The 24962-nt window shown below is 34.5% G+C and overlaps 1 protein-coding gene across 6 annotated transcripts in view; it reads left to right on the top strand.

The window, feature by feature from the left end:
• PDS5B (PDS5 cohesin associated factor B) overlaps positions 1–24962 on the top strand; it is a 143594-nt gene that overhangs the window by 105487 nt on the left and 13145 nt on the right. For all 6 annotated transcript variants that reach the window (XM_039873036.1, XM_039873034.1, XM_039873033.1 and 3 more), the window contains 9 exons: positions 6980–7048; positions 8387–8523; positions 10728–10851; positions 16273–16477; positions 18746–18860; positions 20613–20745; positions 21091–21210; positions 22168–22230; positions 22822–22967. In XM_039873036.1, coding sequence (XP_039728970.1) covers positions 6980–7048; positions 8387–8523; positions 10728–10851; positions 16273–16477; positions 18746–18860; positions 20613–20745; positions 21091–21210; positions 22168–22230; positions 22822–22967 — 1112 coding nt within the window. The remainder of the gene's footprint in view (positions 1–6979; positions 7049–8386; positions 8524–10727; positions 10852–16272; positions 16478–18745; positions 18861–20612; positions 20746–21090; positions 21211–22167; positions 22231–22821; positions 22968–24962) is intronic.

Genomic DNA, 24962 nt, shown 5'->3' with positions numbered 1-24962 from the left:
GATGAGAACTCATAAGGTCTACTCTGTTAGCAACTTCAAATATACAGCACACTATTAACTACAGTCACCATGCCATACATTACATTCCATGACTTACTTTATAAATGGAAGTTTGTACCTATTGACCCTTTTCATCCATTTCACTCATCCTCCCACACCCTTCTCTGGCAGCTACCAATCTGTTCTCTGTATCTGTGAGTTTGGGTTTGTTGTTGTTGTTGTTGTAGTTTTGGGGGTTTTGGTTTTTTATTCGTTTATTTTTTAGATTCCACATGTGAGAGATCATATGGTATTTGTCTTTCTCTGTCTAAGTTATCGCACTTAGCATCATAAGGTTTATCCATGCTGCAAATGGCAAGGTTTATCCATGCTGCAAATGGCAAGATTTCCTTCTTTTTATGGCTGAGTAATACTCTATTGGATATATACCACTTACTTATCCATTTATCGGTGGGCGGACATACAGGTTGTTTCCATATCTTGGCTATTGTAAATGATGCTGCAGTGAACATGGGGGTGCAGATACCTTTTCACCTTAGTGTTTGTTTACATTTCCTTCGGGGAGTACCCAGAAGTGGAAATGCTGTATCCTACATTCGTTCTGTTTTTAATTTTTGAGGAACTGCCAAACTGTTTTCCATAGTGGCCGCACCAGTTTACATCCCCAACAGTGCACATGTTCCCTTTTCTCTACATTTTCACCAACACTTGTTATTTCCTGTTTTGTTTTTTGTTTGTTTTTTTTTTTAATAATAGTCATTAACGAGAGTAGGATAGTTCAGTGCGGTTTTGATTTGCATTTCCTTGATTATTAGTGATGGTGTGCTCCTTTTCTTGTATATGTTGGCCATCCATTTGTCTTTGAAAAATATCTCTTCAGATCCTCTGCCCAATTTTTAATCTGATTGTTGTTTCCCTTTATCATATCTATGGTTTGCAAGTATTATTTTTTTAATGGTTTCACTTTCTTGATATCTTTTCATGCACAAAAGCTTTATATTTTGATGGCGTCTGTTTTTTTCTTTTGTCACTTGTGCTTTTGATTTCACATCTGTTTTTTTCTTTTGTCACTTGTGCTTTTGATTTCACATCTAAAAATGCATTACCAAAATCACGTTATGAAGATTCCACACTGCTCTTTGCTATTACTTTTGCTCTAAATCATATCGTACATATTCTACTTTATTATGTTGTCTTAATTATTATAACGAGTTTTGATAACTGGTACCTTAAGTCTTCCAAATGTTCTTAATGCAGCAGCTGCTGCTGCTATTCCTACTGCAACTACGATCTTCACCATCGCCATCATCATCATCATTTTCAATTTTGTTTTGGCTTTTCTTAGCCTTTACATTTCCATTTAAACTCTAGAATCAGTTTGTCAGATCTTCACCCCAACATATACACACGCAGCTGGAATTTTGATAGTGATTGTATTGAATTATAAATTTAGAGATAATATTCATCATTTTAACACCATCTTCCATTTCACAAAGATGGTATATGTCTTAGGTAATATTTAATTTCACAGTGTAATGTTTCTTAAATTTTTGTGTAGAGATCTTAGATATATTCCTAGGCATTTTGTTTTTCGATGCTATTAGAAATAATACAATTTTTATTTATGTTCTAATTGCTTATCATTGGCGTATATATATACATAAAGGTACTTCTTTGTACTCCAGGATCTTGTTAAAACAATTTTTTATCTTATTAGTTAATTTTCTCATTCTTTTGGGTTTTCTCTTTTTATAATCATTTGTCCATAATGACAGCTTCGTTTCCATTCTTAATGCTTTTTATTTCCTTTTCTTCCTCTTCCATTGACCAGGACCTTCAAAACAATCGATGTGGTAATAGCAAACATTTTTCTTATTCCCAGTCTCAGGAGGGAAAGATGGTAACTAACAGAAGACTCGCATTATTTAAATGGCCCATGTAGGACAATACCCTGAACCCAGTTCTGACATGCAATCTGTCAACTTCGTCTTTTCATTAGAATAGTTTGTTTACATGTAATGTGAATAGTGATTTGGGTTAATTTGCCATCTGATTTTATTTTCATTTTCTTCTCTTAGTTCCGTATTCATTTTCCTCTTGCCTTTTTTTTTATTATGTTTTTCCTATTTCCCCTTTACTGGCTTCTTTTACAATCTCCTCCTCTTTTAGTAGTCGCCCTAGAGATAGCATCGTGCTCCACGGACTCATTGGAGGCCAGTGTCATTATTTGTGTTTTAAACTTTCAGGACAGCCAGTACAGTGTTCCAGGGAACCTAGAGAATACTTTAATTCCCTTTATTCCCTGAGGCTTTTGTGTTCCTGGTCACACAGGTCCATTACCATTGTTATTTTATACGGTTAACATTTATTTAGGTTTACCAACACATTTTCCCCTTTCTCTTGTTTTTTATATTTTTGTCTGTGTGATGATTTTCTATCTACTCAAAGAATTAAAGTAGTATTTCTTTTAATGTGGATTACTGCTAATGAATTCTCTATTTTTGTTTGCCTGAAAATGTCTTTATTTTGCCTTTATTTATCAAAGGATATTTTCTCCAGGTTTAGAATTCTCATTTTCTCCCCCTGAATAATTTGAAGATGCTATTTCATTATCTTCCATTTTTTTATCTTTTCTCTTGAAGTCAGCCAACAGTCTTGTTCCTTTAAGGTTTTGTCTTCTTGCTTCTGAGTGCTTTTCATCTTTTCTGTTGTTCATTGGTTTTACTACGATGTGTCTGGGTGTGCTTTTCTTTATATTTATCCTAATTTGGGGCTTATGGCTCTTTCTGAATATAGCTTCTTTGTCTTTCATAAATTTTGAACAATTTTCAGTCATTATCTCTTCAAATCCTATTTGTTTCATATTCTGTTTTCTCTTACTGCATTTCTAATTATACACTCTAAGCTTACAATTTTTTTTGTTGTGACTCAGCTGTCTGACACATTTTTCTGTACTTTTCTACCTGCTCACATTTGTTTTGTTGTCTTCTGATCTGTCTTTGAGTTCACGAATTCTCTTCAGATTTGTCTAATCTTATGTTAAGCCTATGCATTGAATTCTTAATTGCACTTGTATCTTTCAATTCTGTAATTTCCTTATAATTTTTAATATAGCTTTAAGTTCCCTGCCAGCATTCTTTACCTTGTTATTTAATCCTTGAACATCTTTAATTGTGTTATGCGTCTTTCGCCTCAGTATCTGGATTTGCTGTGGCGTTTTTCTCTTGATATTTGGTTGTCTTGTCTTGCAGACGTTATTCTTTGTTGAGTGTCAGACTTTGTGTACCAAAAATTGTAGAGATAAAATGAAACTCTAGATGATTTTATACTTCTTCCATAGAGCATTAATTTTTGCCTCTGACAGGCAGTTGAGCTATTGTCAGATCACTTTCATCCAATCAAGAATGCAATGGTTGGAAGCTGGGCTTCAGTTTTTGACAGGCTAATTCTGTTTTTAGTCACGTCTATATCTAGAGTGTATTTGTTTGGGTCCATCCAAAGGTTTAGGGAGTTTAACTGGGACTCTCCTCTTTTGGGCCCAGAATTCCATTTTTCCCCTTCCATCCAGCTCTGTGACAGGGATGAAAGCGTTGCTCGACCTCTCAGCCTCTTTCACTTTCATCGAGTGTATGAGAAAAGTAATCCTCGTGCCACTCTCAAATCTCTTGATTTCTCTCGTCTTTTGAAACTTTGCCCTGTACATTCTCACTGCTTTGGTAGCTCCCTGTTGCCTTCAGACTGATTGTTTTTAAGTATTCTGTCCAGCCTTTCCATTCGTTCCGGTGGGAACATAGGTCTACGACAGCCTAGTCAGCTCTTGTCAGAAACAACTCCCTTTCACCTCTTTTAACTGATTAATTTCCTGTTTTACGTCATAATATTTAAAATGGAATATATGTATATCATATTTGTATAACTTGTTTTTTTAATAATACAATGAACACTTATGAACTGTTAGCTCCTGATTTTATTATTCGCCAAATCTTTCTTCCTGTTTCTTCCTGCATTAGGTAACCACTGTGTTGAATTTGGGGCTTATTATTCCCTAACTAAAGCAAAACACCACTTAACACATACATCTCTCTAAACGGCATACCCGTTTTGTTTTGCTTGTTCTTGAGGTTTATAAGAGTTATATACATTCTTGGCTGACTTGCTTTTGTTATTACTATTTGTTTCTTTGAATAATCATTGTTATTAAATCTAACTGTAGTTCATTCATTCATTACTCTGTATTATATCATAAATAAATAATGAGTTATTTTGAACAGTGTTCCTATTCTTATAGAGGCTTCTTTGTGAAATTGATAAAACACAGTCTAAACACATGTAACTTTTAATTTTATTGTGAAATTACTTTTCAAAATGATTGTTTAAATTTATCTTCTTGTCAGCAGCGTGTCATACCAAGTATTGTTAAATTTCTTAATTTTTCTCCCATGTAATTGATATAAAATGATGTATTCATTATAGTTTGAATTTGCATTTCCCTGACTGCTAATTAAGTTTTTATATCTAGTCACTATTCATGTTGCCTCCTTTCTGAAATTCCTTTTGATGTCTTGTCTTTTTTTTTCTGGATGTCTTTTTCTTAGAGGTAATCTTTACACTCATTAATACCTTTTCAGGTACATGTTGCAATATCTTCATAAAATCCACAAAATTTATTTATGGTGTGTCTTTTTACTCCCTTTATGGTATCCTTTGATCAAAAGTGATTAATTTTAATGTAGCTAAATTTATCATTTTTTGTAGTTAATGCTTTTTCCTACTCCAGTGTAATAAAAATAGTCTCCCATATGTTCTTCTTTTCACACATAAAAAATTTAATCTGCCTGGAATTTATTTGTTTTTTTGTATGCTGTGATTTAAGGATTCCATTTCTTTTTACTCTCCATTAGGATAGCACAGTTGATTGAATAATCTCTCTTTTTAGTCATTTGCATTGCTGCCCACTTATGTATCACCTCTGTTCTTTTCCATTGCTTTGTTTATCTACAAGATGTCTTTCATTAAAGTTTTACAATTTTTTCTGTAAAGAAAATATAAACACTTCTGTTGTACAATTTTTTTAGTTACTTTGGTTATTAAAATTATGCTTTTCTGGTTGGTTGATTTGGGGACTTATTTGAATCTTATATCCATCTTGCTTAACTCTCTTTATAATATCTATGAAGAATGCCAGTTTTAATTATTTTCTAATCCAGGAATATTTTATTTCTATCTATTACTTATATTTCTGCATGTTTCCTACAGTTCCTTTTTTCCTTTAAGCCTCATCTGTCAGCTTTTGAATAAGGTATATTCAAGTCTTGTGCGCTGATGAACATTATTGATCTTTTTCCAAAAATCATTTTTGTTTTGGTTTATTTTGATATTATTCTTCTAGTGTATAAATGTTCATGAATTTTATATCTTATTTTGATGTAAGACTTTTTAAGGACATCTGTATCCTGTTTATGTCAATATCCCAGTTAATCCATATTTCATCTTGACCGATAGGTTTTCCATCTTGTTATTTTTAGATATTACCTGTCATTGGTTTTGTTGCATCTGTTGTGGTTTTGTTTTATTATTTTTGAACCTATTTGACAGTCTCTTGGTCTTATTTGGGATAACTTTTTTTTTGTATTTGTAATAACTTATGCAGATGGAATTTTTTCTTGTGAATTAAATATTTTAGTGGAGTATATCTTTGAGTAATTCTTTCAGAATGGCTTGTAATTTGGAAACTTTCTCTGTCTTGGATTTCTGAAAATATTTCCCCCCCTCATTCTTAAATACTAGAATTCTATGTCTCCAGTCACTTGGCTACAGAAAATTCATAACATTGTTTTTTGGACTCTAGTCTTGCAGCTGAGGAAGCTGAAGTTGATCTGATTGTTGCTTCTCTTTTGGTGGGTTGCCCCATGGAAGCTTTGGGGAGCTTTTTGCCATCCTTAGTTCAGAAATTCCTTCAAAATGTTTCTATTGTGATTCCTTTTTCATTGTTTTCACTTTATACTTTGAAGGCACTTCTCAATTAGAGAATTGCATCGCAAGCTACGTGGAACTCTTTCAGCTCTATGTTCTTAGAGTATTTGCTTTCCAAATGTTGGAGGTATCTGTCCTATTGCCACAGGGTTGCCTGAGGTGTTTCTGGATTTCTCTTTTCCTAGGCGGAAATCACACATATCAGCTAGGGATGAAAATGGGATCTCTAGTTTTCCAAGACTGAGTTCAGCTTTTTTGTCAACTTACTTTAATTTCCTGGCTGCCACCGTAAATTCGCATTTTTCAGACTTGCAGTATATCATTTCAGGATTATTCTGTGATTGTGCTGGCAAAAAAAAAAAAATACCTTTCTTGGAAGGTGTTTCCTTCCTGTGCCTTTATGAAGATGTAAGCTCTCTAGCTCTGTTAATATTTTACTGTCTATTTTGTGGTTTTCAAATTTTTCCTATGATTCTGGACTTCTTTTGGACTCCTTTTGTTTTCCAGCCCTGCTAACTCAGTGTACGTCTGAGTTGCCATTTTGGTGTGATTTAGGTAGGAAGATATTAATATATATTTCTGTTACTCGTTTTCAACTACAAAGCTTTCTTATTTTTTCCCTGCTCAAGATTTTTTTGTATATACCTTTCCCTTTATTTAAGAACTACACTTTTTGGGCTCCATTGATTTTTGTCCTAGACCTTGCCAGCTACTTTAAATAGTTGAATCATTAGTTTCAAAAGGGTAGCTAGATATGAGAGTATATGTAAGAGGTTACAGTCAGTCTTGCTTCACACCTTAGGAAGAACCAGCTGGTGAGGCCGAACAAAGCTGTATATGGCACTAGTGAAGTTAATGCCTATCAGCCTTTTTGAGTAATAGGGTTAGGTAAAGTATTTTACTCATGTATAATAACTGTCACTACAGAAGATACAGATTTTATCCATTCAGTAAATATTAATTAAACATGGGAAGTCACATTCACATTTCCTTAAATTTTGTTTAGCTTCCAGGAAAAAAGACAACCAAGCTTTGGGTTCCAGATGAAGAAGTTTCTCCTGAGACAATGGTCAAAGTGAGTAATATGCATAGCTTTGTCGATTTTAATATTTAATGTGTGATAGTCTTAGTATAGGTGTTAAAATTTCTATTCCAGTTATAGAGATATGGTTGTTAGACTCATTCCAATCTCTATGTTTATTGTCTGACATTAGCCCATGTGCTGTGAGAGTCTAGAGTGATGAGAAGCCAGAGCTCCTTGAGGGCAGCTGCTCATAATCTAAGTTGAGAAAAAATGAGTTTGAAAACTGCCCCCATGTTGCCACTGCTTGATATTCCCTTTTAGTGGCAAAAGACACTGCCGGTGTTGTTATGTACATTCTTCCAGTCAGTAAAGATTTTTAAGACTGTTCATCTTTTCCATAGGATTTGATAAAACTTTATTTTGATTTTTTAGAAATTCAACCTATAATTCCTTGAATGAGGGAGTTATACATAAAAGGTTGCTCATCGCTAGTGTATAGAGAGTATTGATTTACTAAAACCATCGATAGTCTGTAATTGTAGACATCACCTCATTCCACTGCACACAGTGTGGTGTAAGGTCCAGAAACAAATACATTAAATATTTTCGTTTTTCTAGTTATTTCCTCTAAATGCTTTTTATTGTGTGTGTGTGTGTGTGTGTGTGTGTGTGTGTGTGTGTGTGTGTGTTTATATTTCATATTATGAACTACTTCACAGTATTCCAGCTTCAAATTCTGATATAGTTTCTGTGGACCTGTAGAACAGCCCTTCCTTCAGGATTTAATGCTGCTTGATACTTATAAGGTCCAGTATAAACCTGTTTTTTCAGTGCTAGACTGGAAGGCAAACCACCTGCACTTACATTACATGCTTACCAAATGGCCCAGGGGAGGGATCTGTAAAAAGCTAAGATAATATGTGAAAAAGAGATAATATGCATGCCTTCAAAAACAGTTGTTGCAGACACTAAAGCTTGTAAAGTACTTAGGAGCTTCATAATTACAAAATGCAGTACAAATGTGAGATGGTATCATCTCTCAGACACAAAAGATTGAATATAATTTTTAATTGGAAACAACTTTTCTGCCTAGGGAAGTTTGTATATTTTTACTGTGGATTCTAAAGGATAGAGTGTATGTTGAGGAAACATTTAAAAGAAAAACAGTTTTTAGTTAAGTCATTCATTTGTCAATCGTTTAGAGGGTGAGGCATCTTTAAAACATTCATAGTTATCTTTATATATGCAGAAAAGAATAATTATTTTTTCCTCTCCTTTTTTTTTCCTTAAAAAGCTCCCATTAAAAACTTTTTTTAGTTTTTTGAAGGTTAATATAGAATTCCTTTAAAATGTGGCAGTGTTTTATTTGTGAATTTGTCTTTTAAATAGATTCAGGCTATTAAAATGATGGTTCGATGGCTACTTGGAATGAAGAATAATCACAGTAAATCAGGAACTTCTACCTTAAGATTGCTAACAACAATATTGCATAGTGATGGAGACTTGACAGAACAGGGAAAAATTAGGTATGTAATCACTATTTCAAATTTCTTTGGATTGCACAGTATTTCACATCTGGTGTAATTGTTGAATGGTGCAGTTTCTTTTTTTAAAAAAGTAATCAGTATCGCTTTGTAAGTATGCATGTATTTTTATTGTAATATGGTGTTGTACAGTGATTATTTCAGAGCAGCAGTCACGTGTCTGGTGCAGGGTACATTGTAATTATTTTAAACATTAGATGTTAACTTACCTAAATATCTAATGTGAAGACGTTAGTGTGCCAGGATGTAACTGATGTTTTATGTTCTTTTTAATATCTAAGGGAAAAAGAACAAACTCGGTAGAAGAGAACTTCTTGAATCTGTTTCCAGAAATATAAATATATGTAAATTTTTAAACTGTACTTCATGAAATTATTTAAAACATAACTATTTTGGTTCGGTTCATTTCGAAACATTTCGTATAGTATAGTGATTGGAAACAGAGTCTGGAGCCTGGATTCAAATTGTGGCACCACCACTTACTGGAAGGTGACCTTCAGGAAGTTACTTTAACCTCTTTGTACCTCAGTTTCCTCATAGAGAATGATTATAACCCATCTTATCTAGCTGTTATGATAATTAAGTAAGCTAGTATATTTATAGTACTTAAAACACTACCTAGTGCATAGTAATTAGAAATATTGATGGTGGTGGTGGTTATTACGTTAGGGTTAGCTAAAATTTAGAAATTTGTCTTCTGTGAAACCACACGTGCCGTTTATTGCCTCTTATTGGTAATAAAACATAAGAGAATAACTTTCCCCTCCCTAATATATGTAGCTTAAAGACTTTAGCGACAAAGTATGCAGAGGTGACTGCCCCAGCTACCTTCTCCCTTTTGTCTTCATTTCAGCTTTTGAATGTTTTGCTCTTGCTGTACTTTTTGCATAGAATATTAATGGGAGCACATTTTTCTTAAACAAACCAAATAAAAATAAAACTTGGTAAACAGTTTCATATGTGCAACTCATCTTCTTTCAGTCTAATTAGTTGTTTTCACCTGAGTGCTCTTAAAATTAATATATGCCAATGTTCAGGATTTACATAACTGGAGAAAAAAATTCCCTAGTATGAGCACATTTTTGTCTTTCAAATTTATTAATTAAATTATGTGCATAGTTAGATCTCATCTCACTTGTTTTTTTTATTCATGGTATTTCTTAAAATCAAATGTGTACTTGAATTCTGAAAATTTATATGAATTACATTGGTTCTGCATTTTTAAACAAGGCTTTTATATAGAAACCTGGTCTTCAAAAACTATTAATTAGAACTGTTTATTTCTTTTTATACTAAATAAATAAGAAAAACAAATAAACTACTAAATAAACAAGAAAAACAGACTTGCCTTTAGCAGTGGTTGATTGATTTACCTCATAATAGCTCTTAGAATATTCCTGTAGATGCACTGAAAACCACCTCTGGGACATGTTTATCAACATTGTCATGCATTCAGTCAGTATTTTTATGTAATTCTTAGAAACATAAAGGAAGGGGCTTAAACCAACTAGATGATTAGATCTTGGAAGACCAGTTACAGCTTTCCCTCCTTACTCCAAGATCCTGTAATTAAGCTAATATATCACTATATTAGGAAGGATTGTTTTGATATATTTACTAGTCAAGAATTTACTAATCTTTGAAGTGTGTCCCATTTAGCAATTTTCTTTCCTTAAACTTAAAAAGAAGCTGTGGGTAATACTAGAAAAGTTGAACTCTAGCTAAAAATAGTAACATTTCGTGTACTGCACCTGCTTTTATTCTACTTCTTTTGTACTTAGCACAGTAGTTTTAGTTGACTGATGAGCAAGTTAGGACATTTTTATTCCTGACTTATAAGTAAACACAAATCCAGAAATAATCCATAAGAGAAGATTTAAAACCTAACGACTATACATACAGATAGAATTTTTTCTAGGCTTGGCTAAAAGCTATTTTTGTAGGATGAGAGAATTAAATGCCTTTAGCATATACTTTTATTCCAAAGAAGTACTTTATAGTAATAGACACCAACTTCCAAAGTTAAGTAAACATATTATGGTGTTTAGAATCACTGAATTGTTTTCTGCCCCTTTTTGGGGGGCCAGAGGAATTTTCTTAAAATTAGATATACAAAATAGGCATGTTTTTGTGCAAACATTTGGAAATCTAATTTACATTTTCTTGCCTTTTTTTTTTTTTTCCAGTAAACCTGATATGTCACGTCTGAGACTCGCTGCTGGGAGTGCTATTGTGAAGCTGGCACAAGAACCCTGTTATCATGAAATCATCACATTAGAACAATATCAGCTCTGCGCCTTAGCTATCAATGTAAGGAAAATGGCTGTACAGAACATGACTTTACATGGTCTTTGACTTCAGAAAGAAAAATACCCACCATGATATAGAGATAAAAATCTTGAATGTTTATGTTTCCTCTTGAAAATTTTATGCATGAGAGACATTTCAGAATTCTGAAACTGTCATTTGAGTTTTGGGTTGTTAACACAGTACAGTTTATTCTTGTTAATCGCAGTAGTAGTTCTGTTCTACAAAGTCACTCCAAGCACTGAATGAGCAGATACGGACCATTGTTCATAGGACAGAGACGAGTGGTTCCTGCAAGCCTTTAGTCAGTGTTTTTATCAATCAATATGTGACCTTCTTTTATGTGTGTTTCTGTTTAAAGGCACCTTATTTAAAATACAGTTGTTTCATGAACATTGAACTCATGGCCAACAGCACTGTAACTCATGCCTGAGTGAAGCATATCTAACACACATTTTCTCCATGAGGCACATCTCAGCCTTCTCGCTATTGGGAACACTAAACACCACTTTAGCACTATGCTTGGAAGCTACTTTAAACAACAAAGTCAGCAACAAAAGGTATAAAAATGTGAAAAATGTGGCACTAAATAGACCACCAAAAGGACAGTTGTTTGTTGTTCAGCTTCACTTGGACATGTGTCAGGCAACTCACACTTTTTGCTGCTCAGTGCACTACCCAGGAATGACCATGAAAATGTTGCAAGTATTCATTTTGGGGTTAGAAATAAATTTTAGTCAGTAGATAAATTCACAGATGCAGAATGTATGAATATTGAAGATTGAATGTATTTAGTTTTTAAAAGAAAGAAAAATAGAAATTTATCGTTTTATAAAGAGATTAATTTTACGTTGGAAGCATTCTTTATTACTCAGTGAGTTCAAATTTCAAATTATTAATAGTAATATTAATGGATTTATATTCTAGTCTTATGGATTTCATATTAGAGTAACATAATATTTGAATTATATAACTTTAGAAGTTTTTAGCATTGTTGAGAAAATTTAAAAGGGCTTCCATAATAGTAAATTTGATATTCTAATGTGATATTCTAATTTGATATTCTGTTGTAGTATTTCATTCATAATTTGGTTATTTTTACACTTAGTTTTGCTGTTCTTTTCCAAATAGTCTTACTTGTAAGAATTTGGCATTTACTTCAGAAATGATTGTAATTTTTCTTTCTACCTCCCTTCCTTATGCTGCTTATTTAAAAATTGCAACTTCTGTTTGACCTCTACACATAAATAATCATCAATTTTTTTAATTATAACCATTTTGTCAATTTCTGGTATTTTAGTCCTTAAAAGTTATTCCAAATCCTGTTTCTAATTTTAGTTTTTGGTGTCGTTATTCAGATATTGAACTAAACCATTTGAGAAATGAGATTTTGAGAAACGCATAATTTTCTGGTTTGGTGTTCCCCATTTAATTTTAGAGATAATCTTATTTTGCAAGAAAGTGAAAATTGTTCAGAAAGCATAAAAATTTTTTAGAAGAAAACAACATATTTTTTTAAATTGGTAATACATGAATTCTGTTGACTTACCAGGTTCTTTGATATTTCTTTGGGTATTGGCACCATAGTATTGAAGTAGAAATTTTTTTAAAACCAAGAAAATATGGAAATATATAAAAAGAGTGGTTTTGTTTGAAACTTACTGTGGATAATAAATACGTACAAACCATTTGTTAAATGTCCACTATGTGCAGAAATCACTCACACTTCCTAACTACTTGAGACTTCCTTTTCCAGCTCAGTTGTCTGTTGGATGTGACTGAGTCCCCCGATTCTCAAGGCAGAAGTGCAGAGTGCCCAAGTTATGCTATTGCTTGCTTTGGACTTCTGTTCACTGGAATGTTCGTTAATGGCTAGAAGTTAATTACCAGCATATTCTCAAAATTTACAAACATACGAGGTTACCTTAGTTTATTCTAAACCAAACTTTTCCCTAATCTTTTAAACCACACATGCCTGTCTCTCCTTTTTAAACGTCTAAACCTCAAGAGTCATCTATACCTTTGTCTCACACGCTCTTAGCCTCTCACTCCTCACCGTTCATTTGCCTTCACTGTTTTACAGAAATGCTCTTTTAAAGTCCCCAAATCCAATGACATTGGTCTTCATTGTACAGGTCCTTTCTACATCATTCGACAAGGCCACCGCGCCTTTGTTCTTGAAAACCTCTGGTTCTGTCTCCTGATTTTTGTCGCACTTTCTCTGCCTGCACTTCCTGGCTCTCCTTTTTTCCTTTAAATGCGTGTGTTCTATGAGGCTCTGCCCGGGACTGACTTTTCCACTTCCATATTCTTTGGCCATCTTATCATCTGTGTAGTGCTTCCTCTACTGGCAGCATTAACTTTTTTTAAGTCTCCAGTCTCACTTCTAATGCAAAACAGAATTTTCAGACTTTCATTTTCTGTGAATGTAAGACTGAATTCATAATCTTTTCCAAATCTATTTTTCTGACATGTTGAGCTTCAGTAAGCATTAAATAAACCTGAATGGCATTTCTTAGAGCTACAAGCATGATTTGTATTTGCCTATTTGCTTGTCCTTGCGCTTCATTGCAAAAGTGCAGATAATTCTGTCCTATACTATCTATATCTTTTTTTTTTATTCATCCCTTTTTAACCATTCTTGTTGCTGTAACCATCATCATGAGCTCTCACCTAGATTTTTGTGAGACTTTTTCTATTGTTGGTTTAGTTTCCCTATCAGTTCTGAACATGTTATTCCCCCAGTCAGAACTAATTAGAGGCTTATACTCATTAAAAAAAGAAAATCACATATACTTTACAACTTGCCATTCAATCCCTTTTAATATTTGGATTCAGGCATTTAAAAATCTTGTTTCGCACACTATCCTTTATACCCTCATTTCAATGAAATCGAACATTTTTTTTATGTGCCTCTAGGTTGCTGCTTTTAATTTCCTTTTCACCCTCACATTTCTACAAATCCAAATCCAGCCTTTTTTGTAAAAAAAAAAAAGGCTCAGACAGAACCTTTCCCACAAAATTTGGTTCTGATTCTTACAACTGGTCTCCTTTTGATCCCCTATAGGTTTGTCTGCAGTCCTGTGATATATACGTGTCTCGTGTATTTGTTATTTGTGGACCTGTGGTTTATTTCTCTTTCTTGCCTTGAACTCTTTAAAAGCAGGATTGCATCTCAGGGACTCTTGTCATGTATTTGAATAGAAAGTAAATCTCAAGGAGTAGAAATTCAGTAATATGAACCTTAACATTGAATAATTTTTAAGGTATTTTAGAATTTGAATGCAATCCAAATTTACTGTGTAAAACTATGTGCTGTATACTGTTCTATGTTCTATAAATACAAAGATGAGTAAGTCAGTCATGGTATAGCCTTCAAGAAGATAACCTCTTAGTAAAACAGAGAATACAAATAAATGTTGATAACATACAATATACAAAGTAATCGAACTATTTTACAAGATACTAGAAGTAATCCTGAGGATAATTTATACCAGAAAAGGCCACTTAAAGTGAATTTACTTAAGATCCAGACTACTTAAGATTCAGACTTTACTCATAGTCAGTAGTGAATAAAAGCTTTGATTGGAAAATTATATTGGGGGAAATATTTTGTAATATTAAACAAAAAAACTGAACTAGTTATTGGTTCTAACCATAACCAAGAGGATATTGTTTGCTTTTTTCACAGTGTATTTTTTCTGATAAAAATTATATTCTATTTTTTACATTTAACTTTTATAAAACAGTGAAAAGGATAATTATCTTTGCAAAAAACAAAAACAAAACAAACATATGAAGACTTCCTCAGTGCCCAGGAGCACATCTTTCAAATCTTTATTCAGATAATTCTCTTTTGATGTATTTTTTGTGTCATCATTCTTGTCAAATCTCTCATCTTTCGTTGTGAACTGTCAGCTGCCCTGCATGTGATTTGACAGTTCTCTAATAGCACTTTAATGATGTTTTGGAATTCTTCTACTTTTGCCAAATGAATCACAAATTGATTCTGTAATTAATTTGCATTACGTCGTTGGATCCTGAATGATTAATAAGAGAATGACAAAAAACATTATCTTGGTTGGAAATGCATCTAAGTAGAGGGGAGGGATGCTTGAGTGGAGATTAATTTTTTAATGAGTAGTCTGTTCATTAGTGAATATAATTGTGATGTGTTGAATTATACAGTTTGTAATTTGGTATTTTTGTAATATCTAATTGATAATGAAGATTTCTCTCCCCCATGGGAATGATACTGGGGAAGGAGTGAGTTAATTCTAACTTCGTTTTGTTGAATGCAAGAGTGGATAATAGACAGTATTTCTGTGAAAGCTAGACTACTTTTTAAAAGTAGGTGCTTGGTATTATAAGAAATTGAAGTTTATATTAAATGAAAGATGATACACAAAGGATTTAAAAACAAAGGCAAAATGTTATGACCTAGATTTTGAAGAAAAACAAAATGAACATTCTAAGATAGAAGAAATAATGTACATAAAGTTGCAAAAAATATGAAACACTCCACACGTTGAGTTAATTGGTAGAGGGTAAGGTGTAATTATGAAGGTCTTTGTGTGACATAGAGGGTCTCTGTGTGTCTCATATATGAGTCAAAAGTCATATGGAGCTTTTCCCTGTAGTTTAGGAAAAATTCTGGTAACTAGTGCACCAGATACTGTGCTAGGTTTAGAGCACAGAGGTGAGTAGGGGCGTGATTCTTGTCTTCAAGGACTGAGCAGCAGGTAGGACAGATGTGGACTAATCATTGCAATGCCAGATACTGCATCCTGCGCTGGAGGTCCGCGCAGAGAGCTCAGAGCGCGGAAGGGTGCGGGGTGAGGAGCTCACAGGGACTCTGGAGGACGCGGGCAGTGTCCTAGAGATGAGGCAGCTGGTTCAGGACGAGGTGGTATGTGCAGGAAGCAGGCGCTGCGGTGATGGACTGGTTCCTGTGTAGAGCAGACAGTAATTCAATGTTTCTGAAATTAATTAGCAACTCTTCCCTTCAAAGTTGTGCGTTTTAAATTGAGTGGTTTTTTTAAATGATAGAACTAAAATCAATAAATCAGAAATTTTATCTTTCTCAGTAAATGAAACAGCTAAATATGAGAGTGCTTAAACTTTATTTTTTTATACCTCATTTGTTTAAGATAGGATGGATTTATACTTATGAGCATTATCTGTGTTAAAAGTACATGCAGTCTTTTCTGACACGTGGACCAGGTAGTTCCTGGGGTCCAGGTAAACCCTCCAAGTGGAAATTAACTTGTCACAACATCTGAGTCTGCGAGCCGAAGCCGAGGTTGTGCATAAACTCACTGCCATCCACCTTTCTGGTGACGTGCTGCAGCACGCTTTGTGTCTGAAGTTGTCACTTAGCCTTTGCCGCCATGCGGATAACATGGGATCATGATGTCTTCACAGGATGAATGCTATCAGGTGAGACAGGTGTTTGCTCAGAAACTTCACAAAGGTCTGTCCCGGTTACGGCTGCCACTGGAGTACATGGCTATCTGTGCACTGTGCGCCAAAGACCCAGTCAAGGAGAGGCGCGCCCACGCCCGGCAGTGCCTGCTCAAGAACATCAACGTGCGGCGCGAGTACCTGAAGCAGCACGCGGCCGTCAGCGGTAAGCGGCCGCGCCCAGCCCGCCAGCCCCCGGGTGTTGTTATTACGTTCCAGTTGACATGCGTCAACTGAGAAGTTGTTACGATTTTTCAGTAACAGCTTTTTCTTTAAAAAGTGCTTTTTTAAAATGTAAACATGTGAGTGTTTAAAAATCAACCCGAATGTCTCTTTATGTCACCGACAAAATGGCCAAGGGAAATAAGCATTGGACGGAGGTACTTTTAATAGAACAGTGAAATGTGTAAATTTATAGAGATTGTCTAAGTGTCATCTTTTAGTTTAAAAAAAAAGTACAGGACTTTGATCTTTGTTGATCGTTCTCACCTGTAGCTGACGTTAATATCGGATGTTTCTGTGCCTGTTTTTAATCTGCTTACTTTACGCCACCCACGTTATTAGTTATATGTTTCTGTGCCTTTTACGGCTTGCTTAATGGCATTAAAATATGTCCAGTTACCCAAGTCAGAAATCAGAGGCATTCTTCATACCATTTTTTTCCCTCTCGTTGGTCACCACATCCTTAATTCTTTCTCTGGATACCATGAACGTTTCTCTTCAGCTCTCCTGCGCTGCTCTGTTTCTCTGGGACTGGTGTATTCACTTCTAACGACCCCCTGTCCCTCTCCCTCTGAGCGACCCCCAGCCCTGTCGCACAGCTATCAGAATCTTTCCAAAACAGATCGGATCATATTACCAACTCACTTGGAATCCATGTGACTTCATTGCTCCCAGGATCAGGTCGAAACTTGTTAACATGGCCCGTGACAGTTTACCTTCAGCCTGAGTTCCACGTTTCTCTTTAACCACTCCCAACTGTCAATTTTATGCTCCTTGTACTCTGGGTTATTTGAAATTTGTGCAGCTATCTATTTTCTCTGTTGTCAGCTCTATCTGGAAATTGCCTCCCCCTTCCAGACAGACAAAGAAAACCGAGGAATGTTGCTTGCACCTTTTGAACCCTTTAAAATACAGTTTTGGTGTTACTGCATCACTAGGACCCTCTGTCTTTTTCTTCCTTCCTCGCCTTGGGGAAAACGAGTGCTCTGGAGTCAGATCCCACCTCTGCCATTTACCGGTTGTGTTGTTTTAGCAATCTGAGCCTTAGTTTCCTTATTTGTAAAATTGGTATAAGTATACTCATTTCTTACGATTGTCTGAGAATTAAAAAGTTATATATATAAAAGCACCTGGCATAATGCATGGTCCAAAGAAGTAATCGCTTAGTTGTTAGCTATTATCTTAGGGCACCTTCCACATTGACGTATGGCTTCTGTCTCTGTTTTTGCTTTATCTAGTGAGGGCTTTGTTTAGTCTTATTCATCGTTATATTTAAAATAGTAAGCCTGAAAAATTGTAAGCACTCAATCAATATTTAATAGAGTTTAATTTGAATTTAACTGTATTTTGAACCTTGGTACTTTTTTCTTCTATACGTGCCTTGAAATGAATGATATCACACACAGACTATTCTCTTTGAATTAAGCAATAGAACTTGGTGCCTCATTGGCACATGTGTTATTGCACTACAGGTTGAACATCTACTTTAAAAATTTTTTTCAAAAATAGAAAATATAAAAGGAAATGTTCAGAATGTGAATCTTGGTCTTTTCATGTAACCTTTAATAAAGCACGTAATGATTACCATTCTGACCTATAATGGAATATGCTGATCTCAAAGTGTAAAAATATTTTCATTAAACTGAAAAAATGTTTCTTTGTTATTTAAAGTGTCCTAGAAACTTATTTAAGTTTGTTCCTTTATTTCTGTTCTTCTGTTATAGATAGTATCAAACAGTTTTATTTTACTTTGATACTACAAATAGTATCAAAAACCTTTATTCTCTACTTTTGTGCCATACTGACTCTGAAAGATATACTAGTTTTTCATTTTGCTCAGCAGCTTACAAGGGAATATTGAACATAGGGTTGCTCATAATAACAAGAAAAATAGATCTTAGGTCTCTTAGTCTTAGATATAGTTTGTTTGGGTCACTTTTTTCCATATGCACTTGAAAACTGAAATAATTGTCTTTGTGACCTCAGCATTTGGTGCATTTAATATCCATTTCACTATTGGACATGATGGATGGATAAACTTTAATTTACGATGTACCTCAACACTGGATATATCAATATATTATTCTTCTAGCCACATTGTGGTACTATTGGGATACAGTATCAAAGAGAAAGAAGGAGTGAGTAAGAGTTGATTTTCTAACCCGGATGTTTCTGTTATGTTTCTTCTTTTTTTTTTTTTTTTCTTTTTCAGAAAAACTGTTGTCTCTTCTACCAGAGTATGTTGTTCCATATACAATTCATCTTTTGGCACATGACCCAGATTATGTCAAAGTACAGGATATTGAACAACTTAAAGATGTTAAAGAGTAAGACTTTCCCTCCCATTTTCATATTTTCTGAAAGCTTTATCCCTTTCCTGATAATGGAATCTCAGTTGTAATTATTTTATTAGATTTATTTCATTTCTTAGGAATTTAAATTTCTTTCCCTTATTCTCTTATTTCTCTTTTTTCATACCATGTCTTTATATTTTATTTCTTACATAACTTTCCAAAACTTAGTTTAGCATAATTACTATACACTGTCGTATTTCTCTACCAGTCTGGCATTTTTTTTTTTCCATTGAAACAATCCATTAAAACTTTCCATTCCAGTTCTTATCTTTTCCTACTTTCTTCCGAAACTGTGAATAGATTTTCATGTGGAGTGAAGTAATGCTCTCCTTGTGCACATAGTAAGCACATTTTCTTGGCAGTAACTCTCTTCCTCCATAAGGAAGGGAGAATGGTCTCATTTAATAACAGGCCAAATTGATAACCACGGACCACTCCCACTTACTACTCCATTGGCGATTTTCTTAATAAAGTTTATGACTGTTGTAAGAGGCCAAAAGACTGTGTATGCCTGGGCGTACACCGAGGGGATATAATAGTATTTAGTGAAGTCTTTATAAGATCAGCATAGTCCTTTAGATAAGTTTGAGACCATGGGCCTCTTTCTGTTACAATAAAAGATGACCTTGTGATTTTGAATGGATAAGTTTATTATGCTTTTAGCTTTTTATGAAAGGAAAATAATTCTTGATTTCTTAATTCATAGAAATATTTTAAAGTTAAATATTTGAGATGTCTCAAGAAAATAAAATCAAATTACTAGTAACTTTGCAAGGGAAAAAGCTATTACCTTCTTTTTTGCCACAGTTTCTGTTTTTTTAAAAAAAGCAGTTCTCCTCAAATGAGTTTAATATTAGGGTAATTATAACTAATGAAAATGTCTAGCCACCCCCTTCCTCAGAGACCATTGATTTTTGAAATGGATAAAATACTCTGGAATTTACTAAACATTTTTGGTATATCTCTAAATTGCCCAGTACAGTCACAAGTAATCTCCAGACTATGAGAGAGCCACTACAGCAGAATTTATCCTGTACCTGGGATACTAAAGGTTTTTTCCTTTCTGGCACAATACCTTGCTTTACGTTTCTTTCCTTTTCCCGTTACTTTTTTTTCTCTGTGCTATAACTATCCCTTTCTGTCTGTGTGATGCAGAGACAAAGCACTTTTGTTTTTATCTTAAATAGAATTTTTTTTTGTAATTAACTTTAAAACTGAGCCTTCTTTTAATTTTTTCCTCTTTAAGCAAAGACAGTATGTTATCAGCCGTGACTTTTTCCTCTCTAATTTACTGATCAAGATTCTTAACTTCTGAGTAAGGTAGTTGTGTTTTCACAAAGACATCCAGTTGGAATCAAAGTCAGCATTGAGTTTTTGGGACTTCACTTTATTCATGGCCCGGTTATTCCTTCAGGCAGTCCTCCCCTCCTGTCACAGCTAGAGGTTAAGATCACGTCATTCTTTCCACTGTTTATTTCTTTTTAACCTGCCTCCCTGGGAAAATTGGTGAGACTTTGAGAAGGGCTCTTATGAACATAAACCTACACTGCTGATGTGTTGTGATATGTATCTTTTTTCTGTTGACTTGGAGATGTTTCTTTTAAATTTTTTCTGCTCCCAGAATTCATTATATTTATATTTAGAATTATTATATCTGTATTTAACAACTAATTTTTCTTTCTTGTTTCTCTTTCCTGTTTTTTTGTTTGTTTGTTTGTTTTTTAGATGTCTTTGGTTTGTTCTAGAAATATTAATGGCTAAAAATGAAAATAACAGCCATGCATTTATCAGAAAGATGGTTGAAAATATTAAGCAAACAAAAGATGCCCAAGGACCAGATGACACAAAAATGAATGAAGTATGTAATTCTTTGTAAATAATTATGATTCCATGTCGATTTAATCATTCGAGTGTAGGATATGGAACTTCTGTAGTATTTGTAGGCAACATCAAACAGTCTCTTCTATTAGTAGTAAATAATTAGTAGTATTTCTGTTAGTAATTAGACTTAATAATATACAATTACTAGTATAGTATTTATAGTAATGCTGTTACTAGTAAACTAATGAAACCAATAGGCAGTGTAAGCATTTTAACTTACACTATTATACAGAAAACTGCACATAAAACATGTTTTAGAATTACTGCTAATTGGCAGAGTCTAGGATGCCGTTTAAGTACTTGCTTTTTAATACCATTTCAGAAACTGTATACTGTGTGTGACGTTGCTATGAACATCATCATGTCAAAGAGCACCACGTACAGCTTGGAGTCTCCCAAAGACCCAGTTCTACCAGCTCGCTTTTTCACCCAGCCTGACAAGGTAGTTACTTTAGAATTTGTGTAAGTTGAAATAAAATGTCTTCTCAGCATTTATTGTGGGAAGATCCTGAAGGATGAGTGTCAAGAGCTGGCCCACTACCAACGTCATGGAAAGGTCACCTTGGGTTTTAATAATGGGCCAAACTGGAGGGCACAGTTATGGTTCATAGAATGGTTAGGAGGATCTAGAGTTTGTGTTCAGAGTTTTATGCCATCTGAGGGCACAGGCCCAAAATGCGATCAAAGCGTGTCGATCTGTGACTTGTGGCCATCTATCCAGAATGGGAAGGAAATGCTGATGGAGATACAGTCTGAAGGTGTAAGCCCTTGAATGAGATTTATAACTGGGATGAGGATACAGACAGAACTGACACTGGAATGGGCCCAAGACCCTGGGAACACTACAGGAGTGTTCCCACGGTCATAAAACTCAAGGAGGTGTGCGGTGTAAAAGGTATTTTCCAGAGTCTCTTAGAGTTTCTTAATGTAGTGAGCTTGTTGAGTAACTGAGTGTAGAAACCACACAGCCTTCTTTTTTAAATATCAGTTCGGGTCTTATTAGCATATAGAGTTTTGGAACAGCCTTGTAGTTCATTCACCCAGTAGCTACAAGCAGCTGCTTTTACGTGTTCACTGTGGTGTAAGGTAACAGTACACGTGGTCTCTTTTGGAGAGTATTACAGGAGCACGTGTTTCTGATGCATCCTTAGAGATCTAGCATGCTAGAGCTCGCATACATGTTGTTAATCTTGGAGATGGTACGAGGTTAGTTTAAGCTTATAGGATTTAAAATGAGTGACTGAAAATTTATGTTTCAGCTGATGAGTTTAAGTAAATATGTATTTTATTATGTACTTTAAAAGAAAAGCCGCTCTGTGTTTTGTTGGCTTTTTGAACCACCTCACAAATATACAGTGTTTCAGTATTCACTGACTACAGCTTTTTTCCTCGCTTGTAGAACTTCAGTAACACCAAAAATTATCTGCCTCCAGAAATGAAATCGTTTTTCACTCCTGGAAAAGTACGTGTTGAAAACCTTTTTAATTCTTATATGGTAGTTTATTTTATTGTGATTATTGGCATAATTATGTTATTTTGTATTTCTTTTAAAATTGGTGTACCTTAAGTTAGAAAATATAATTTAGGTATCTTCTATTTACTAGTAAGAAGTAGTTATATTTTAGATGCAAGTTCAGATGTATGAACTTTTTTTTCAGCTATTTATAATAAAGCCCTGGAGACTTTGATCCTTAAATGTCTTCTCCTATAATATCAAGATAAAAATCTTAAAGTGAAATTGCATCTTATGGACCCTTCCATAGCAAGAGTCCAATTATCTGTTTTCATTGTTTACTATACAGTTCATTTTTTTCTCACTTTCTATGTAAGCCTTTTCCTCCAGGTAAGAAACTTGAATATTATGCTGTCTATTATAGTTCTTTTGTATCTGTTCGAGTGATATTCAGTTTATAAACCTTATTTTGCTTAAGGATAGGCACGTTTTTCATGATTTGTGTATTAATACTTTGACAGATGTTATTTATGGTTCTTCACATGTAAATTTCTTTTGGCTTTAATCAAATAGAAAGAGATAATACATTTTTCATTTCAGCCTAAAACAACCAATGTTCTAGGAGCTGTTAATAAGCCGCTTTCGTCAGCAGGCAAACAATCTCAGACAAAATCATCACGAATGGAAACTGTAAGCAATGCAAGTAGCAGCTCAAACCCAAGCTCTCCAGGAAGAATAAAAGGGAGGTAAGTACATACAAAACATCATACTTTATATTTGAGGATTCCAACAAGGCTGTGAGATCTAAAATAATGTAACCCAAAACATTTAACGTCGAGGGGTGGAAATCATCGCATACTGTTGAACATGTTTTAGTTCAAGTTCGTGATTACTTGCTAGCTCATTTAGATAGGCATTGCCTCTTAAGCCTTTCTCATATTCTAGCTTGTGGGAGTGATCTCTGTTAGAGAACATAGGCCAGTTTCCGACTGTCAGCAGTTGGAAAACTGTACTGTACAGAACATAGACAGTCATTAAATGGTGAGGTAGGAACTAAAATGAAGAGTTTCCACAATATGTTAGTGAATGAAAAGGCAAAGAATAGAATAGTGTTATAGTGTTTTTGAGTTTTTGAAAAAGATTTGTCTTCATATTTGCTTGTATATGCATCGAAAGTTTTTGTAAAAATTCACTGTATCTTAATAGTGTTTGCCTAATACAGGGTAGGAGGGAAATCATTTTATACTCTTTGGTATGGTTTAAATTTCTTTTTACTGTGTACATGTATATACTTTTTCGATTGTTTAAAAATAGCTAAATCATGCTCTATAGGAGACTGTTTTTCTTTTTAAGAAAGGAAAAAGGGAACCACATTTTACACTTTCCCTGGTTTGGGCATAGTGGATAGTACATCATCTGTCAGTAGCAGAGCCTGTACAGGGCCAAACTGCCACTGTTTATTGGTTTTGCTAAGTTATTGTGAAAGACTGTATGCTGTCTTTTGCATTGTTCATAACCAGTTAGTAACAAAGGGAGGAGACATTCTAAAATAACTTATCAATATCCTTGTAATGAATATATTGTTAAATGATGTGTGTGTGTGTGTGTGTGTGCGCGCGCGCGCGCGCATATATATATATGCCAAAGAGTATAAAATGATTTCCCTCCTACCCTGTATAACAATACAAATAGAACAAAAATTGTATCCGTGGCTCTCATTTTTCTAGATTCCCATATTAACGTATATTTGTGGCTGATACCTAAGTGACCCTTCACGCATATCATTTGGACGTTTTCTAGTGGATACTTGATGTAACCAAAACATTTCCACCAACTCACTTGCTGAATTATTGATTTTTTTCCTTGAATTTTTAGTTATGATTCACCCAGTCACATAGGCTAAGAGCTTCATAATTATCTTTGACTCTTCTCTCATGCTAACATCTGCCAATTATTTTTCTTTACAGTGTTTTATACTTCTCTTTTCTGCTCTCATTTCATTTATTTCCTTTCTTTAATTATTATAGTATTTGACTGTTGCTCATCCTTATTCCTCTGGCTATGTAGATCATATCACTGCTAGATAATCTTTTTTAAATGCTGCTGGTTTCAGGTTATTTCATTGCCCAGAAATCTTAATAGGTTTCCCTTGTTTGCTTTCAAGACAATTAATGTTTTTACCCTGTCTTCATCTCCCATTGTTTTTCAAAACAAATGACTCCTAGTTTCCCTGCTTGGTGAAACTTCCTAGGTGTCCTGGAGAGATCAGCTTCGCTGGAGAGTTGGCATGAGAGAGTAATGGCAGAGATGATGTTGGGAGGTAGCCAGATTATGTTTGGACTTGATGAGTAATGTAAAGAATTTGGATTTGATTTTTAAGTACAACTGGAAAATATTGTGGAGTCTAGTGATCTAATTTGCGCTTTTAAAAGATTGCTTGACTCTTTGTGGACCATAGAAGAGCTAGAATTGAGGTAGAAAAACCAGTAGGAGTCAGCTAACAGTAATCTTAAGTAGTGAAATTTGGGATTTATTTTCTTAGTGGATCCAAATGGTCTTGCTAATGGATTAGATGTGAACCGTTAGGGAAAGGGGGAATTTAAGGATGTGTTCTGGGTTTTTTGGCCTGAATACTTCTACAGATGGCGGTGCCATGTACCGAGCTCTAGAATCCTTGAGGAGGAACAGACTGAATGTGTGTGCGTGTGTGTGGAGGAGGAGGGGAAAGAGGAGTGTCTGCA

The sequence above is a fragment of the Pteropus medius genome, unplaced genomic scaffold, assembly GCF_902729225.1.
Source record: "Pteropus medius unplaced genomic scaffold, Ma_sr-lr_union100, whole genome shotgun sequence".
Taxonomy (NCBI): Eukaryota; Metazoa; Chordata; class Mammalia; order Chiroptera; family Pteropodidae; genus Pteropus; species Pteropus medius.
This window is presented reverse-complemented; position numbering and strand designations above follow the sequence as displayed.